The sequence below is a fragment of the Rhipicephalus microplus genome, chromosome X (assembly GCF_043290135.1).
Source record: "Rhipicephalus microplus isolate Deutch F79 chromosome X, USDA_Rmic, whole genome shotgun sequence".
Taxonomy (NCBI): Eukaryota; Metazoa; Arthropoda; class Arachnida; order Ixodida; family Ixodidae; genus Rhipicephalus; species Rhipicephalus microplus.
This window is the reverse complement of record NC_134710.1, coordinates 150351545-150371310: the sequence shown is the minus strand read 5'-3', so window position 1 is coordinate 150371310 and position 19766 is coordinate 150351545. Positions and strand designations below refer to the sequence as shown.

Below are 19766 nucleotides of genomic sequence, written 5' to 3'. Positions count from 1 at the left end.
AGGACTAATTAAATTAAATTTGCCCGCATTCTCTGATTGGCGTTACTGGAAAGTCAGCGCTAGGCTAATAGTCACTGACGCTAAACAACACACTTTACGCCTCACGATAGCAAAAAGTAGCACCTCAACAAAAAATAATAAAAAAAGAACCGCAATAAAACTGTAGGTACTCCGATACAACTGCGCTAAAGCAAGTCTCTGTGTGGGCGGTTACTCTGATGTTTTCTCTGGACTCGGCCGAGCTACGGTGACCGAAAAGAAGGCACCAGAAAGGCCCAGCAGGTAGCTACGCTCGTCGAAGAGCCGAAGCCCGAGCCAGTTGGTGGCGGCCGGGAGTCGCTCGCGGTGCAGATGCATGCGTACCCAGAGTGTTTGTCCGGCCTCCCCGACGACAAGCATAGTCGCTGCCGGGAGCTCGCCGGGTCCGGGCGGCCACGCTACAAGGATCAAGCAAACGCAGCCGATTAGCCACACGCCAGGCACACACACTCTGAAAAACTGCCTCCACGCGACGCACCTGCAAAAGCAAGCCTACCACCCCTGGTAACGAGGCAGAAATTTTCAAACACCGCGTCGTGTACACGCTAGCTATTAACGCCAAGGATCAGAAGACATTCGTACAAACTATTAAAAAAAAGGAAACTGAACGAGTCCGTCAGGGATGTCGCTGACTGTTGCTAAAGCAGCTCTTCTAAAGGGCACTACGCGCCACTTAAGCAAACATCCTGCTTTTTCCCGTTACCTTGAGAAAAATCTACACACCGTATGGATATGAATGACAGTCTTACCTTTTCCGCGGTTTCATACGTAGTACTACGGCTACAGCCCGGATCCTTGTCTATTCACTTGGCGAAGTTCACGTGTACGTGTGTCGCAGCAAATCGCCGTGAACACTTTTTCGAGATGCCAACACGTCCGGCCGCATTTGGTGTTTTTGCCGCATGCGCAGATGAGCGAGGCCCATTGGCACAAGTGGCGCCTGCATCTCTCCCAATGGCTCTATAATTAAGCTGTCTTTACGGTTTTCGCTGAGTTGGACATAATATGGTGGGCAGACTGCAAAACCTGCTATATGCGACTTTTAAACGTACTTGATAACAAGACGACGCCATGTCTCGTGGCGCGTACAAGTACTTCTTCTTAGTACAAGGCCAAGACTAATTATTTACCTACACAATTTCTAGAGTAACCGCTTTCTGGGCAATCACCAAATTTCTAAACACTAGAAGCGCGTAACATTTAGTCAGTGGGCGGTCACTTCGCCGGCGTTCTCGTGCGAGCAGAATTATGCGCGTTTTTCCTCAACCAAACAACGAGCACGACACGTGACAGGTCGCGTAGTACAAAGTGATCTCGGCCATCCATCGGGCAGTACTTCTATGGAACAAGAAGGCCGGCGTCCCATAGAAGCTTACGCAATAACCCGCGACCACAACACACGCGAAAGGAAACAAGCCTCTGCCGCGCGTACGTGAGAGCCAACAACAGCATTTGCAGCGCTCGCATCTTCGGCATCTCCTACGTTCGCGACGAGATCGATAACAAGGCCGGCGAACGAGCGTCGCAAAGCGCGCGGCAGCAGCCGCGCCTTGCGGCTATCATTGCCAGGCCTACGGGACGCGCAGGTTTTGACGCGCGCCTCGGGGGCGCCTTTTCCGTCAGTCGGTACCCCCCGCGCAATGGATACAAATTGGGCCCGCCACACGTATATACCCGCCTCGACCGCGGATGGCTTGTCAGGCCTTCGGCCGGGTACCGTTTGCGATTACGAGTATGCAGCGGGCGTCTGCACAACGGCCGTCGTACACTCACCATTAATTTTCCTTATAAACCCATTTACGGGGAAACAAAGCAGGACAGCACTAAACAAAGATCTCTTACAGTGAGTGCAGAGTAAAGAAAAAAAAAATGCACAAAGCTACCGATATCCCCCGTTTCCCGCTACACGAAGCACCGGGCAGAATGAAAAGAATAATGCCACAAAAGGAAGGAAGAAAATGGATAGATAAACAAAAAAAATGGAGGGAAGAAAGAAAGAATCCCGGCAAAGCAGACGTGTATCCAGTCGAACGGCCGCAGGATTCTCGTAAATCACTCCCAGGACACACATACGAAGACGCAGATAAAGCAGGGGGCAGTGACGGCAAGAGGAGGGCGCCTTACGATAACAAGGCCTGACGACGACGATGGCGACGTCACACTTGCAAATCCCAAATTGAGTTTCTAGTCCGCGCGTCCTGGTGCCTCAATTTTTTTTCCCGTATTCTTCCTCGCTACATGCTCTTGCCTTCACACTTTATGCATTTTCCTTTATATGCACTTCTTCGGGAGCCTACTTTTCACCTTTGGTCGCCTGCTTTTTGTTTGTTTTTTATTTACATGTTCGCGCACTTTCCGAGGAGTCGCAGCTTCGCAGCGAGCGCTCGAGGCGCTTCTTTCCGTTTAAAGAAAAAAAAAAGCTTTTTTTTGAATTATTCGTTATTTCAGCGTTACCCTTGTTATAGATATTCTGCTATACTCGATGATCTATCGAAATTCGAAGAGTGGGCGCCCGACGGTATAACGGCGGCGCTTATCGGGTGCAATGCTGTGGATGCGCATGAGGAAAAGACTGGGGAAAAAAAAAAAAAGCTGAAAATGATGGAAAGTCTTCTACGTAGCGAGAAAATGAGAAATAAGGTACTAAGAAGGACGCTCTCTTGAAGCCATTACGTCAGAGTTATATCAATCTCACACCACAGCTGTGGGGCATGCTTGCATGAGACAGACCCAATTTCTCACTCCTCCTAAATAATAATAATAATAATAATAATAATAATAATAATAACCATAATAATAATAATAATCTCAACGCAGCACGACCCACGGACTGCAAGTAAGCGTTGTAACGTTCCACGAGCAAACCTTGCGTATAAACATAGACTGTAATTTTTTTTAATATAGACTGTAAAGCTTCCTGCGCAACGAGCGAATGAGCACGTCGCCCAACTGGGGACGCCCACCTTCGTTTGCTCTACTTCGTGAACTGAAGCCTAATCATCATTATTATCATCCTGCAGAGCAGCTGATTTACCTTTCGCGCATGAAATGTTCACTTCATTTCACTTGCCGGTTAACAGCGATGATGGCGCTTTTCCAAGTTCTTCCGCACTTAAAAGAAATAAAAAAGAAAGAAAAGAGGAATGCACGAGGTGAGCTTACCTGCATTTCGAACATTAAAGTTTCAAGCAGAGCCTGCTTTATAGCTACGCTATCAGACCTTCACAACGCGTTTCGAGATGTCTCCGATGTTGCCCCCTTCCAACTCGGAATGCGACCGTTGCGCAAGGTCGCCTCGCTCGCCGAACTCAATCGAGCGCAATCGCAGTCAATCGCTGCCAGGTTCATCGCGGCGACCCAGAGGAGGCGGCTCGCTGCACACCACTGCCTCAGAAATCGGCCGCGGACATCGCCGGGGAGAATGGGGAAAGGGGCGCCCGACCGCTGGAATGCTCTTTCGACACGAAACGACATCTGCTAAATGGGCACCGACAGACAGCCCCGTAAAGGCACGGCCGCTTGATGTCAGATCGAGCGGCCGTGGTAAAGGTGTCACCGGCAAGCGCGCGCCTACGACCGAGCCGAAGCGACCACGTCCCACCGCCAGCTGGCGCTTCCCTCCCCTTTCGCTACTTTTTGAGGCCAGGACGGGAGTACTGCGAACCAAGACATATCGGGCCAAATACGAAGGGGTAGACACAGTATGCAGTGCGTGTGGAGAGGAAGAAGAAACTGCCGAACACTTGGTAATGTTCTGTAAAGGGCTTCACCCTATAGTTCAGGATGATGGCGCAGAGTTTTTCAAAGCACTGGGGTTTAGGGACCGGGAGGGCAAAATAAACTTTAAGCGGGTAGACTTAACTAGAAGGAGGTTATCTGATTGGTGGCTAAAGTCAAGGCGCGAGTGAAAATTAAGCTCTTCACTGCAAAGTACGAATCCTCAAACTCACTTTTTAAGGAAAAAAATAAATATAGTTTTTGGTTCATTAGGTATTACGGCTTGGTGGCGCTAGCCACCGCCCGATCTAAAGGGTACAGCCATATCCATCCATCTATCCATACGACGCCCCAGAAGACACGGGGAAGCATGCACGAACGCAGCCGCAACCTACGGACAGTCGGGTTGGGACTATGCGGGAGACAAAAACTTTGTTGCCAGGAAAGCAGTTCAGACAGCCATTTCGAGCGGGCAGTGTAAAAGCACGTGCTCCTGCCATACAGACGAGTGAATTGGATAAAAAAAAAGCTGCTTACAAGAAAACGCAGTATGTTTAGACGTTTACACCCGTTGCATAGGCAGCAGCGTAAAACACGGCACTCCAGCCTTTCTTTCCTCACCATTTCTTTGCAAATACATCGCTATTCCCAGAGGAGAGAAAACTGGACAAGTCAGTGTTACGGGTTCGTGGATAAGGGTTAAAGCTAAGATCGCGGTATGCTATTTTCACGTTGACGAATGTGCACAGGAATGAGACAAGGAAAGCGTTGTGCGCTTGATGTTAAAGAGCACGGAAGGAGCAAGGAGAAATGGAAAACGAATCGGTTAAAAAAATATTAGTTTCGAAAATAGCCTGAACAAGCGTTGAGCAGAATATGGCGGATTAGGAGAGGAAAGAAAAAAGGACGGGGCAAAAAAAAAGTTTCGTTACCTCACACGGATGGGAAGTAGTACAAAAGGTTGATAAAGAAATGTGACAAATGGTATTGCATAGTACACAGGCACACACGAGTGATCATCGTGTAGAACAAGGCGGTCGCACGGGCTGGCTGACTTGAGAGACTTCAGCAGCACCCATGTGACCTCCCAGCATAGACGATGCCGAGGCCATGATAGGTCGGCTAGGCTATTCCCAAGATCTTGCTCTTTCAGTATGGCCAGTCGTATGACTAACAAAAAGCGGTGCGCAATACAACGCTTTCGATCGAAGGAGAATATAATGCCGTATAGGCGGTCAGATGGCGCTTTGACACTTTTGTAGCTATTCTCTCGCAAAACGGCACGAGAAACGTGACCGCAACAAAACACAACGTTATAGATATATGGGGTTGGGGTAAGGCAGACAGGTTACGTAGTACGACGCGTGCGGATAGCGCAGTGTCATCCTCCTCAAAAACAAGCTTGGAATGTATGAGCTATGTATGAAGTTGCAAAGACTCCGAGCTCAAAAAAGAAGCGCTGCAAAAACGACTGCGTAAAAAAATTAAGATGCACGTTACAGAAGCCCGAGCCGACATTAGTCAGGAGCCCTCCACTATACACGGCACGCCAATCAATCAAATCATGGTTTCAACACGTAAAACCTTGAAATTCGTATAAGCTTACTTCTCTCGTTTTCAGCGCAGTCCTTCCAGTCAGTTCTCAACAATCGCGCGGGACGTCAACAACGTTACTCGATTGGCTGGCGCCGCTTTTTACCCTAAAACAGCTAATGAAGTCCCCTTTACCCATCCGTTTTTTTTTTTTTTTGGGGGGGGGGGACCACTTTGCTTTCGGAGCTTTCCATCTACCAATCAGATCGAGGCGCTTTCATCTTGTATTGAGCGAAATGTAGGGCAACTGTAACTAATACCTGGTCCCTTCCCGCTCACGTGCATCGATAGCAGAGTTGCCAGATCCTACCAAAATAACAAGCGAATAATCATCTCAAAAGCAGCGGAATTGTTTATAAATTTCCTACTCTTGACAATATTTTTATTTATGATAAAAAAAGGTTGCTCAAACAGGGAGGGATGTTGAAAAAATTTTTCATTGCTTGTTTTGTGCAGCGAAAATATGCGCAACTGTGGACGAAAGCACATCTCTATCACAAACGAAAGCGCGCCTCCGAGTTTTAACGGCTACATGAAACCAAGCGCCAAGCAGACGCGACAGAAGCCGGCGTAAAGAAGAAACAAGCATCAAAAGACGCCGTGCGCGCGCGCCTCTTTTCCCCCTTTAAAACACCGCCGCCACGCCGACCAACCTTCCCGCATCTATCGCCGAGCGATCTCTAGAAATATCAAGAAGGTGCGTGTCACTACCTGGTTGCGTCATGGGTCATGAGTTGGAGAAAGGTCCCGCCCCTTCACCAGCTTTTTCTGTGAGGCGCGCTGACGAAACTTCGAGAACCCAGGGCGAGCGTACATGAGAAGCCGGCGGAGGAAGACGAGGTAGGAGATGAGTTTTCCGCCAGCAGGCGAAGATAAAGTGTGATTTCCACCTGCGGGTGAAGGCTTGTCGTACAAGCAAGAGATGAAGTGTGTTTTCCACCAGCGCGTGGAGCCTTGTCCTCAGTGACAAATGAAAAGTTCAAGTGTGGTTTTCCGCCAGTGGACGAAAGCGTGACCTGCAGTAGCAGCGCGTGAGTCTCCGATGTGTTTCCAGCTAAGATTTCTTATTTAAGTGAGGTCAGTTGACGACGCGAGAGTTTCCTGGAAGAAAAAACCACGGACGCCGCGGGACAACAACCGGCGCTGGACTTTGAGTGACAGTTTCCTGAAGAGAAGAAGCCTTCAAGCTCTGTTCCAAGAACTTTGGAGTGAATTCGTTTGACGAACATTCTAGTCCATAAGTGTCTTGGCTAGTTAATGCAGGAGATTGCATTGTAAAGGATGTTGTCGATTGAGCCCATTGTTTATAATTTATTGGAGTATCTTGTGAGTGGTGTATTGTACTTGACAACTGCCGAGTGTGCATGTTTGTCCATTTATTGTTGTGCCTCAGCTGAGAATATATTTTTGGTTTTGTTAACTCTCTGCTCTACCTCATTCTGTGGACCACTGCCGGCGTTTGCTGACGCACCAAATGGACCAACACTAAATTATCCGCGCTTTCGTGGTGCATTTCGCGGGGCATGCGTCAGCCTTTAGAATTCACCCCTTGATTGCCTCGCTAATTAACGGGACTCGTTACAACCTTCACTTCATAATATTGTTTCCATTGTAGTTAGTCTCCATTCGGCCGAATGCACGTTTGTCAGTGCATGATTACCATTACTGGTTGATTCCCTCAACGTATGCATGGTTCACTTCACGCACTACTCAAGGTCATCAACAAAAGCGCTATTGGTGAACGACAAACACACCATTAGTGAACACTAAAATAACTATATGTCCTGGGAAAATGCAAATAAGCCCTCAAAAGCACTTCAAGCGACTTGAAATTTCTACGAGCAACTTGGCGAGAAAAGAAGCCAAATGGCACTGATTATAAGCGGGACTGGCAGCTCTGGTAGGTGGCCACAGCATTGAACATGCATGACATCCCGGATCGATCCAGATTCAAGACCGCGGCTGCGACACTCATGAAGACGCGGTGGTCAAAATGTACCCAGAGCTTGATCAGAGCACCATTATGGCGCGCCTTTTAATATATGGTGCTTTTTTTACGTAAAACCGCAGAATTTGATCGAAGTGGCTGCAAAAACCACACAAAATTATCGTGCAAAACGCATATGTGAAATAATAAAAAACTTTTCAGACGGCAGCACATTGTCAGGCCTTGTTTCTATTTCTCCCCACGTGTAAATGTGTGGGCACACTTAGATATTTATTTATCCCAATAACGTTTGACCATCCATCTATCCACTGCACTTTTGTAATATATTACCACTTCAGTGAGTTTAGAAAAAATATTTAGTACAATGTTGTCCTACATGAATGTGCACAAAAAACGAGAAAAAGAGGAGCACGACTAACGCAAGGTGCCAAATTATTATTCGGTCACGTATACCCCCGACATTTCAATATAACTTGGCATTTTTCAGAAACCTCTATACAGCACACCAAACTGTAGAAACTAAAACGCAAGAATACGAATGTAAAATATGAAGCCGCCATATTAACTTAGAAGCCGGTGACTAGGGCACACGGTAATGCTCCCAAAGACAGCGAGTTCCATTTTTCTGATGGCGTGTTAACATAATGCATATCTCTAAGTAACAGCGCAGGCACGACAAACACGGGCCTTGGGACTTTCGACCACGTCAGAGCCGGATGTATTATCACGCTGCCCACGATAGCAGCCGTGACGACCTTACACTTGAAACCTGGTATCATCGTGGCACGCGATAAGGCCATTCAGCAAGGGTGTTGTAACGTAACTGGGAAGACAGGAGCAAAGAGTCAGGACGGGAGAAATGGCAGGAAGCACTGCTGTCTAGCTTCAAGGCGAACCAAGTGGGTGATCAGTAAACGGGAGATAACGACACGTGACTAAGCCGCACCCGCACGCATAGCTATAGATTCGTGGACCGTAAGAGGATCGCACGACAGAATGCTTTGAAAAATGAGGCGATGTGTAAGAACTACAGCACAGTCGGTACCAGTGATGGCGACCAGACACGCGGTTCGCGAGCGAGAAGCTTCGCGAGTCTGCATACAGTATACACGTAGACGAGCCCATTGATGCGCGGTACGCGGTCTGTATCCCCGACTCGGAACGCGGTATCTCGGCATTCTCTAGAGTCAACACACCGATCAGAGAGATGTAATACGAAGAAAGGCAGGGAGGTTAACCGGAAAGATAGCGATCAACATGTTCCAAGTAGTTTACTGCTCCGCAGATTGATATGTGGGGTTTAACGTCCCAAAACCACTATATGATTATGAGAGACGCCGTAGTGGAGGGCTCCGGAAATTTTGACCACCTGGGGTTCTTTAACGTGCACCCAAAATCTGAGCACACGGGCCTCCAACATTTCCGCCTCCATCGGAAATGCAGCCGCCGCAGCCGGGATTTGAACCCGCGACCTGCGGGTCAGCAGCCGAGTACCTTAGCCACTAGACCACCACGGCGGGGCGTTTATTTTTTTTTTTGTTTACTGCTCCGCAGACTGCTAACTCTGTAGAGTTGGCACTTTGACAGTGAGAGCACCATACAACACAACAGGACCATCCGCCCCCCCTGTCTGTGTCGTTTTGAAATTATCATTCTCCAGTATAAGCACGTATCACCTGAGAGCCCACAGACGTCGTGAAGCTTAAATGATAAGTCGCATGGAGCTGTCGCCTGTTTGATAAGCAGCCAGCTGCTGCTGCAACGCGTTCATTACCGACACTCGTCGGGCATGAAAATCACGTCCCACGCGCGCGCTAACGAATGAATCCATCCAAGCACACGCGGGCAGCTGGCGTTTTCACTTCGACAAAGCAAACGTGTGCTGGCTGCGATAGCTGTCCCTCCAGGTGGGGCAATTTGACTGCGTGTATTACAGGTGACAGTGCGCATGGCGGTAGCGCCACAAGACAAATTTTCAGGCCGCAATATAGGCTGCTCGCTATACGGCAGCTTAACCAGAGTAGACAGCCACTGCGTTAGTATAATGATGCCACTGGCTCGAGGTGGAAGACTTCTATAGACTTATACTATGTTAGTAAACAGCGGTAGGAGCCGTAGACATGCTGAGGCACTTGTAGCGAAGGCACCTACCACTATTTACAAACATGGATAGGTCTATGGGGCGAACAGATTTAGAATGGCGCGAGTCAAACTGTATATGAGCGCACCATATATCCCCGCGACCAGCCGTATAACTACTGCACTTGTTGGGGCGTCTACTCCATCTCGGTGAATCTATAGCACTAAAGATTAAACGGAAAGAAGTTCCGAACTGGGTACCACAAAGTGCAGAACCGGAAAATAGTGGTACAAGGGGTTGGTTGAGGACTACACTCACGCAGTCAGCATGCCTATCACGAATATGATCATGCTCTTTCCTGTAAAAGCAGTGAAGAATTTATTGAGGCAAATTTTCTTTTTTTTTAGTAGAAGTCAAATTCACGCACTAGCGCTGTTATTGCTGAAGCACATGATAAAGTTCACGGGTCTTTCAATGCACACGCTAACTTCTGGATACGAAGTATACCCAACTTATTGCGCCAAACAATAGGAATAGTGTGCAGTACAAATGTTCTCCCACATTCAAGTAGCATACCTAGTGCGTCGATGTGTGTAGAAATGGGCTCCGTACTACGTTTATCTTTTTAAAAGCGAGAAAAAATAATAAAGTAAGCTATGGGGACGTTACTTCCTCCGCTTAAAGTCCCAAACATATACGGTAGTCTTATTGGGGCAGAATAATCGCGATACTAAACACAGTATCTTTTCGTTAGTGCAGCCTAATTTTCTGCGTCACTTGCGCGTCCGTGCGCGATACATTCATAAGAACAGGTTCTTGATCTCTGACATTTCGACAGGCTAGCAACATCGCAACGCGTTGCAGCACTAAAACACAGCATCCTCCTTCCCCCGCCCTTTTGATTTTCTATTCAGCCTTCGCGTGATAACAGAACGTACGTGGAATCAGTTAATGATAGCGAGAATTACACAAGAAAGTTATAAAAACTGTGCTGTTGTAGATGAGTATAGCCTGGGCACACTTTAAAGCCTAGTGACAAAATGCAGCCACGAGCGACGCCAGCGCCCCAGGAGGAAATCACACATATTTGACAAGAAAGAAAGAAAGAAAGAGAGAGAGAGCTAGATAGATAGATAGATAGATAGATAGATAGATAGATAGATAGATAGATAGATAGATAGATAGATAGATAGATAGATAGATAGATAGATAGATAGATAGATAGATAGATAGATAGATAGATAGATAGATAGATAGATAGATAGATAGATAGATAGATAGATAGATAGATAGATAGATAGATAGATAGATAGATAGATAGATAGATAGATAGATAGATAGATAGATAGATAGATAGATAGATAGATAGATAGATAGATAGATAGATAGCTTCCACAGCAGCAAGCAGGCGCAAGCACTGAGAAGGGAGTCAACAACTCGCCATCAAACAAGGTAACGCCCGACCGACCATTGGTGGCGATGACGTACGATGACGCGGCTCGCTGCCGCACCCTGTGCCACATAACCGACGGATTTCTCAACCCTATCACGAGGGCACAGCGACACGACTCCGTGCGTCCTGGCGTGCGTGCCGACAAATCGCGTTCTTGCAGGCGACGCTGGATGAGGGGATTGATGCTTTTCGTCCGCTCAGTAGAAAGTAACCGCGCAGAGAGAAAGAAGGCTGAGGAGGGAGGAGGGCGGAAGATATGAAATAACAGTACGAGTCCGCGGGTGTTGGTACAGTAGCGCGCTGTTCTTTTCTACGCTATTCTACGAGAGTAAACGAGAGGAAAAAGCCCGTACTGTCCCTCTGCGAGCTCTTCTTTGTAGCAAAATGCGTTTGGTGGACGAACGTATGAATCAGCGCTGAGAAGGAACCGCCAGCACACGCGCTAGCGATATCCCACGCGAAAAGGACATGCACATCATCAAATGTTTTTTTTTTCCGATTGTTCTGCCCGTCACCCGTACTTCAGTTGCAGGCAACAACGAACTTTTTCACTCAAATCTTCCTCTTCCTTTTCCCACACAATAAGATAGACAACCAAACGATACAGTGGTTAACCTCCTCCCCTTCCATTTTTTGTTTCGTTCCTTTGTCTGTCGTGTTTTTTTCCCCTTCGTTTATAGTTTACAGATTACCAGAGATTTGGACGGCAATATATCTTAAAATTGCCGAATACACTCGCCAAACTCTACTTACTGTCGATCATTACTTCCACGCCCACTGAAACAGGGTGGCAACAAATAGTAACCCAGCATGACTGTACTAATCAGATTTTATTACGTTTCAGTCTAGCAGTTCGACTGCCTCTCTACGATCCTGTTTTGTTTTGTTTTTACATTAAATTCTGTACCACTTTTATATTGTACAATTACACACGCATAAGCGATCGCTACATTCAAAACTACACTTCTTTTTTTATTCTAAACGTTTGTTTTTCACCAGATACTTCGACTAGCTTGTCCCAGTGCCCTTGAAAAGTGGAGACCTGGTGTCGCTGGCTGAATATCCCGGAATTTCATTATCAAACGCTATATGTTCAAAGCCGTTTCCGGACTATTGTTACAGCAGACACACGCCTCATCCTGTATCGAATATTTTCTCCGGTACGTTATTGTACTCAGACAGCCAATTCGGGCCCTAAAATAGCAGCACACCACCCTTTGTGTTCTCATTGTGTTCTCACACACACTTCACCTTCTGTTCTGCTTTGTGCACTTGCAAATACATTTGAAACTGTGGGCGCTCAACGCATATTCTTCGTAGAAGGAAAACTCCAAAAAAGGACAGTGTTAACAATTTACACCAGCAAATAAGTACAACGTAGGTGAGAGCAGCACAGGTTTTGAAGATATATATTCTCAACATGATTTTACCATTATTGCTGCTCTCACACAACACGCCAGCCGTCCTGCAGATAAGCGAGGACGCGATGCTAACTCACAGCAGTTGTGGAATAGCGGTAACAACTCGGCCGTTAATGATGCAGGTTTATTAAACGAAGGAGACCTTTCTGCCTTTTCGTACCAAGCTTCCTAGACCATATTGGGTGGCAAACGAAACATCAACCACGCATCATTAAACTTTGGCTGAAGCGTAACGTGTTCCCTCTGTTCGTTTGTTCTTAAATTTGTTTAATGCACTTCACTGCCACTAGCAACGCAGTCAAAAATAACCCAGGAAATCGGGCCCGGTATAAGAATGATTGAGTGTAGCGGCCTTAGTGATACGAAAAGGTCGAAATGCACATGCACAGAACGCTAAACGACCCATAGCGTTTAGCGTATAAGAACGCCACTTCTCAGACTTCACGTTACTGCGTTTGCGTGGCTTATGTTAGTCTACGTAAAACGTGGCGGCGGTTCTGGAGGATACCCGCTCCGAATTGAATGTGGCGTTGATGTAAATAGGTTGATTTCGTTTGTAAAAAGCGACAATTTAAAATCGTTTCGCTTACCTTCACGCAGCTTCAAAAACAAAAAGTTTTCTGGATAAGGCTAGCCATTTCAAGTGTTCCAATTCCTTACAAGAGAATCGCTGTAAACAATTCTGCAAAATATTTTTTGTTCGTTTATGGTGCGACAACATAAAAGTTTATTTTATTTTTATTATTCTGATGTTGAAATATTAGAGCATTTTAGATTTACCGTACACGTATGACCCGTCTACCGATGTTCAATTGCCTGAGCCGTTGATGGCCATTTTAAAGCAGGTGGCGGCATCCAGCGGCGTTTTGTATAACCAAACAATTTCTCTTTTGACGCGTCGGTTCTCGTCGAAAGAAAACAATGAAATACAGACTTGGTGTGTATGTGGCTAGGACTTGCATAATCTCATATCGCCAGTGTTGCCCATCGTGTATGCTTCTCCGGTGAGCCGTAATTCGCTAACACTGAGAAATCTAAGGGAAAACTAAAATTTTCTAGCGCTGCATGCTGGGACACAGGTGGGCTTGTCTTACGCTGGCTTGGTCGGTTATCGTTCCTGCAGAAGGTGTTGCAATAAGCGACAGCCAAGCCCCGAGTCAAATGTCGCACGCATGCGCAACAAGCAGTCTTAATTTCAAGAACAGCCACCCGCTCACGTAACTCTCGGGCACGGTATACCAATCGTCACGTGACTTCAGGCAGTCACCGAGACTCCATTGTCCCCAGTGGTGCCAAAGACTGCGACGCCAGACAAGTTGACAGCACACAATACTACAAAGATCCCTTGGCGTTTGGCCCGGTCTGCTTCAGTCATAGCAGACTCTAGCGAGGCCTGCACAGCTCATATACGCCATAAGAATGGGGGGGAGGGGGGGGGGGAGCGCAAACAGCTGCAATCGTTATTTCCCTGAAATATACCGGACGTTTGAGCAGCACAATGACAGAACGTGATTTTGTGTTTGCTTTGAGGAGCGGACGAGAGCGTAGCGACACCCGGCGGTGAGCCAAGGGCGCGCCACGGAAGTTTTCCCGCCACACTCGTCAACTCTGCCTGACGTGGTGACGTATCGGCGGCAACCTGCGGATGTATGTCGGTGTTAGGCAAAACCTCATCTTTTATGAATCGCCGCGCTCTCCACGCAAAAACATCGTACGACAGAACCCGTCTGGGCAATCAACGTAGTTTTCAGCTGTCGCAAATAGCGGTCGCCATTACTGTCTACACAAAGACACCCCGAGAATCTTTCATTTTCGTTCGCAGTTCAATACGATCGCTGTCACACGGCTAAGTAACGACCTCTAACAACGACAAAAAAGAAACAACAACCAGGATGATGTATATATGCTGTGGCGTCGTAAGAACTCACGCAGAAGCATATCCAAAGCTGCCCCGTGCGCTAGAGCTTGCGTAAAGTGATCTGTCAACCAATTACATTTGCTAATATTCGTGACGTCACCAAAATGTTGTAGACTTCTGCGTTCTTTTAATATAACGTCATGCATTCTCTTGGAAGGGCCTTGTCCAGTGACACCGAGGGTCGCCAGGAGCCTTGTTCATTTTTCGTTCATCTGAGCGCAATTACATATATGGCTGTTACATGTTACATACGGCTCATTAAGGCCAAACGTCCTGTTCGAAAACTTTATGAACAAACCTCCCGTACGCGGGCCGAAACGTTTTCCTTTCACTTTCTTGTATCGTAATCAGCGTCTTGTTTGAATTGTCTTCGCGTCCTGTTATTCCTTGATGTCCTTCAATGCAGTGAATATTTTTTTCTTCTTTCAGTTTACCGCCGTTGTAGCAGCCAACCTCGATATCGGATGCGCCGCCCACGTTTAGTCCCTTGAGTTTCTTGAGACGCCTATACAGCACAATGTTGTACCTAACCGATCAAGTATTGGTATTTACGGATAACTTGCTCTGACTTCGAGGCAGGTGAGTAAAATAGTGACGCAGCAGTGCGTTACATGTTTCTATGTAGGTGAAAATGTATTGGCGTCTTCTACGAGACAAGAAATGGCGAAGTTTGTGCCAGTGCAGTAAGATTTTGCGGGAGTGGTATGTCAGAAATCGTGAGTTCCCATGGCACCCGGCTTTCTCGAAATCGAACGCACCGGATCTAACACATTAACATGCAGAGCATAAGAATATATATTTTTATATAATGTATATGTGTTGACTAACACCCCACACTGACGATGTTTTTATTTATTTCTCGAACTACCTTTTTTCTTATTTTTTGTTTCCCCTCAGCAGCCCCACCATAACGACTATGACGACCTCTGCATCAAGCACAGATGCAGCGAAGGATAAGCATTTGGGCCAGGGTAAGTTTCCGATCTAGTCTAGTCTAAACATTGTTACGGGAAGGAGACTGACTCAGAGGGGTAGTCACCGATGTATTTACAGCCGGTTAGGCGAGCAGCGCCAGCCACACAGATTAGCTCGTGCCAGTCTATCTGCTTTCTCTTCTTCAGCTCCATGCACTGGCACGTAGCAATATTATTTCCACGGACGGATAATTTTCGTTTAGATAACTTATCGACAGGTTCGGAAAAAAAAAGATGTATTGAAAAAAAAAAAAAACGCAACCAAGCAGCAGAAGACAGCCATGCAAGTCAAATAGTGCAGAGCGTTCCTCAGAAAACCCAAGGAAAAGTAATCTTAGAATTTAATAAAGACGTAGTTAATTAACTAAATGCGAGGTCTACACTAAATTCAGTCACAACGTGTCACGATAACCTCACGCTCTGTTTATCGGGAATACACTGGATAGCTGAAAGCTCAGAAGATTGCAGACCATTGATGTGAACAGTTTAAAACGGTTTAACTGGCGAGCTACCAATAGTCATTAATGACTGTAGTATACGTTTAACACGATGTGTACCACACCCGCCGCTAAGACATTTCGTCATTTTAAATAACTCACTAATGAAGCCCATAACTGTTTGCACCATGAAGTGAAGAAAATGCGGTAATGATATCTGTAGAAATGCATTATTGTACTGCTAAAACCGGATAAGAATATGTGATCGATAAAATGGGCACAGAATTCGAATTCGCAATGACCAACTTATCGGAGCCACGACTACTTAGGCGAGTGCGTGAGTCTCAGATCACAGCGAAGTTACGACTTGAGGTGCCGTAGCAACACTCTCATTGCTTTTCTACGCCAGCGCGAAGTATCCACAGTCGAAGTACATGCTCGGCTTCGATAGGCACCGCGACATTAAGTACTGTCGCGCATGCTCTAAAAGCACTAACTAAATAATGAGTCGCACAGGAGGCGAACTAACGCAGACGGCTCGCCTGTCTGCAGAGGTTGATGAACCTGAACCTGTTGGCCCCCGGTTGATGGGCAAGTGAATAGTGGCGCCAGTGCGTCGGTTACATTCGGTACGTCCGCTGCTGGCGAGAAAGCAGAGATGTCCGATCGAGCTTTTACTACCTCACCATGACAGAGCGTCTGCTCAACTCGAAAAAAAGCAAAAGAAAAAAAGCGAGAGAAATAAAATGAATATTCTCGCCGGTCAGCGCGAGAGAAGGAAGCCGCAAACAGCTTTCGAGCCTACGCAGAGCCCGGAGAGCAAACATGGCGCGCATCCGGGCGCTCCATCCGGGTCAAACACAAGGGGCCAATGGAATGAATCCAAATAACAGGGGCCGAAGAAAGGCGCGCCCTCTCGGCGCGGATAACAATGCATGCCCTAATGACGAACGCCACCAGGAACCTGTTTCGGCGGGAGTCCCTGCCCGCAGCAAGCAGCGAAGCTCTCGCCGATCGGCGCAGTGATGAGGTCGGAGCAGAGGAGGGGGCCAGACCTCGCGTTTCCCTCGAGGCGGACGGAGCAGGTCTGTGTGACGATACTCGCGACGGAGAAACGTGGTCAAGATCGCACAGTTTCGCACTGCCGCGCTGTTCGAACAACGAGAGATGACTGCGGCACGCCGGGCGTTGAACGACTGAGCCCGGATGAGAGTCTGCAGCGTTTCCGTGCTTCGAGCTAAACGAACCAGCAGTACTAGTCTAAATTACCTACCAAATGAGACCTCGCAATTACTCATTTTCTTTTAGACCATAGTACAAGAACCATAAATGACCACAAATTAACAGTGGCGACCTTGGCGACCAAGAGCACGATCTGTAGAAACTAAGATAAACCAGACAGACGGTATAGTTAAACGGCAACCAGACATACTTTCTTTCGAAAGGACAACGCGAAAGGAATTCATTGTGCAACGGCACTCCGTCAAGCACACTCTAACGCAAAACGCTGCACAAGCAGGCAGCTGCCTATAGTAGACGCTTCCATAATGAAGGATGTCTTACGCCACTTCATTTGCGACGACGGCGCTAGAGGGTACCCTTAAAGTTGCGCAAGACCGGGCGTTCGTATAAACCTGTATAGTGGTTGGTGCTGGTTTGTTCCTACGGTGCAAAAGTGTCCAGACAAAAAGCGTTTCCCGACCGGATAACGTGGCATTCTCGGAGAATCGTCAGCGACAAACTCCGCACACTTTTTTTTTTTTGCCACACGAATTTGCCCATTATACGCGACGCTGCAGTTTAAATTCGGCACGCAAAGCGAACGAATCGCGGGTCCACTTGAATCGCAACGAATGCCGACTCAACGTGCTCACAGAGTCATTTCGAGGGCGCCGCTGAAAGAAGACTCACGTACGCGAGCAGTGTTGGCCACATGTGCACGAAGCAGTGCGCGCCCCCGTGGGTGTTGCCCCATCGCCCCTTGCTCGCGTTTCCCTCCGCAGCAGCTGTTGTATACCGGTCGCCGAAAAGGAAGCCCCGCTTTACCACAGCGAAACACGGAGCAGCCGGAACCTGCCAGTGATAGTCACATCCAGCGAGGCCTCCCCCAGGCACAGCCGACAGAGGTCACGGGGAAGTATCCGCAGCGTTCGGGAAGTGCGCTCAGTGGACAGGCAGTCGCCTGATACGCATTCGTTCTTTGACAAGCATCGACGACAGTCGACAGGAGTCTCTTTTGAAAGCCTCCTAGGGCAACACGAATCCGAAGCATACGCTATACGACGTCGACGTTGCTACAGTATACGACAAAATGCTGACCCTTGCAGAAGACACCAGACCTCGCAAAATCTCTCATCAAATTAAAGAGAGCGACTTCAATTCAACTGCAATTTGACGTTTGCGAATTGAACAGTGCGAGGGGCTTTCGATAACGCATATGTATAGCTTAAATGCGAAGCAAAATTAGACACCAAGTCTGGAATCGCCACAAATAAGTTTGCTAATCAATGATCGGATAATTAGATAACGTCACATATGAAATATCTCGTTAGAGCTATCGCTTCGGACAGCGGCACTTGTTCGTTCCATCACCTCCCCATATCCTTCGAGGGGACTATATTCACGATCTCGGTTATGAGGCAACAGTGGTGACGAAAGAGGCTCCACATCACTGCTAGCAACAAAACCCCTGTGACTGCGGCTTCAGCATCACACGCGCGACTTGAATAGAGCAAGACAGAGCCCACAAAGCCTAGGCTCCAAACTGGGACAGCACAGAGTCTTACGTAAGTCATGAAGATAGCGATCTCCACGAGAACTTCAAATGCCATCACCTAACTGTTACGGGGCAGGACGTGCACATTTATATCTAGGTTCAGTTGCATGGCAATCGGACGCAATAGCTATTCACGGACAGCTAAGCTGCAGGCTTCTCACAGTGCAACTTGAGTAGCGCAAGCCCTCCTTGAAATAGACTCAGCAGCCCACTGAAGCAGCTTACGTCATCCCAAACGGACAAAGACGACAGCCAATTATACCGACGAAGCCTCCTGATGGGGGCTACTTGTGCGAGTGCGTCAATCACATGACCAACTGCAGCGGCGACATGACTAGCCACGGACGCGGATAGCTTCAGTCCAGGCGAAGGGACGATGTAGGGTGTTCATGGCAGCATAATTCATTTTGTATCCTTTCACCATGAAGGCGAAGTCAGCCCTCTGTTCACCTCGGTACTAAGACATTTCTATCTGTGGCGAACACACTGCGAATAAGCATAGCACATCTGTCGATAACAATGAAAGCGTTAGCTGCAAGAGCATTCGCGGTGCTGCCAGCGAAAAATGACTTTTTGTTTTTCACGTTTACACTGTCGCGCTGATTACGTGGTGCTTGGAGATAACTTGGTTCGCTAAGACATCAAGAACGCTTTATAGACGTCAATATGTCATGTCGAAACTAAAAAAAAAAAAACGCGATATATTTCTCGTAAGTACTTTTTCTGGAATCTAGAATTAAAACCTCAGGAACTAAAATAATGCATGTTCCTATTTTCATTATACTTTACACACCGTACAACGAAGTATAGATCCTTAAATCAAGAAGCCAAGCATGAAAGGCCAACGAAAACTTGATGTCCCGGCCCTCTAACTGTATACTGCGTCTCGAATAATCTGGGCGCTTTTCCGCTTGCGAGAAAATTACCAGTTTGCGACAACAAAACATTCACCCTGTCACGGGGACAGTGAGTGCATCATCGCAAAAGGCTAATGCGCCGTTGCAGCCAAGAAGACACTTGGTACGGGTCACGAGTGGACGCACGTGCTACCAAGATCTAATGATGCTCTTGGCGGCCACGCACCGGCGCACGTAACCCTTGCCAGTTGGCAGCGCTCGTAGAAACAGCTGCACAGCTACAGCTGTCGCGCGGGTGGTTTCATCGCAACCGCCGCCGCCGAACGAAGCAGACTGGACAGACGAGCTTGCTTTACATCCTGATCAGTCGCGGTCAAACAGATGCGGGCATGTCCTAACTACCTACGAAGTTGTCGTTGTAGTATAGGCCGACCATGGAACTATACACCAAAGTTTCTGCTTTTCGCCCTTTTCGTTTGCGACCATCACTTTGCACATCTTCGGAGCGCTATCACACGCTATACGCAACCTTCATTTTTTTCTGAATAAATAA

At 47.4% G+C, this 19766-nt stretch overlaps 1 protein-coding gene across 15 annotated transcripts in view; it reads right to left on the bottom strand.

The window, feature by feature from the left end:
- LOC119177026 (TOX high mobility group box family member 3) overlaps window positions 1–19766 on the bottom strand; it is a 564847-nt gene that overhangs the window by 112001 nt on the left and 433080 nt on the right. For 7 of the 15 annotated variants that reach the window (XR_012887049.1, XM_075877993.1, XM_075877996.1 and 4 more), the window contains one exon: window positions 364–437. The exons of the other annotated variants lie outside the window; for them this stretch is intronic. Coding sequence is in view for 6 of the 7 variants with exons in the window: in XM_075877993.1 (XP_075734108.1) it covers window positions 364–437 (74 nt within the window). In the remaining variant the exon portion in view is untranslated. The remainder of the gene's footprint in view (window positions 1–363; window positions 438–19766) is intronic. 15 annotated transcript variants of the gene reach the window in all.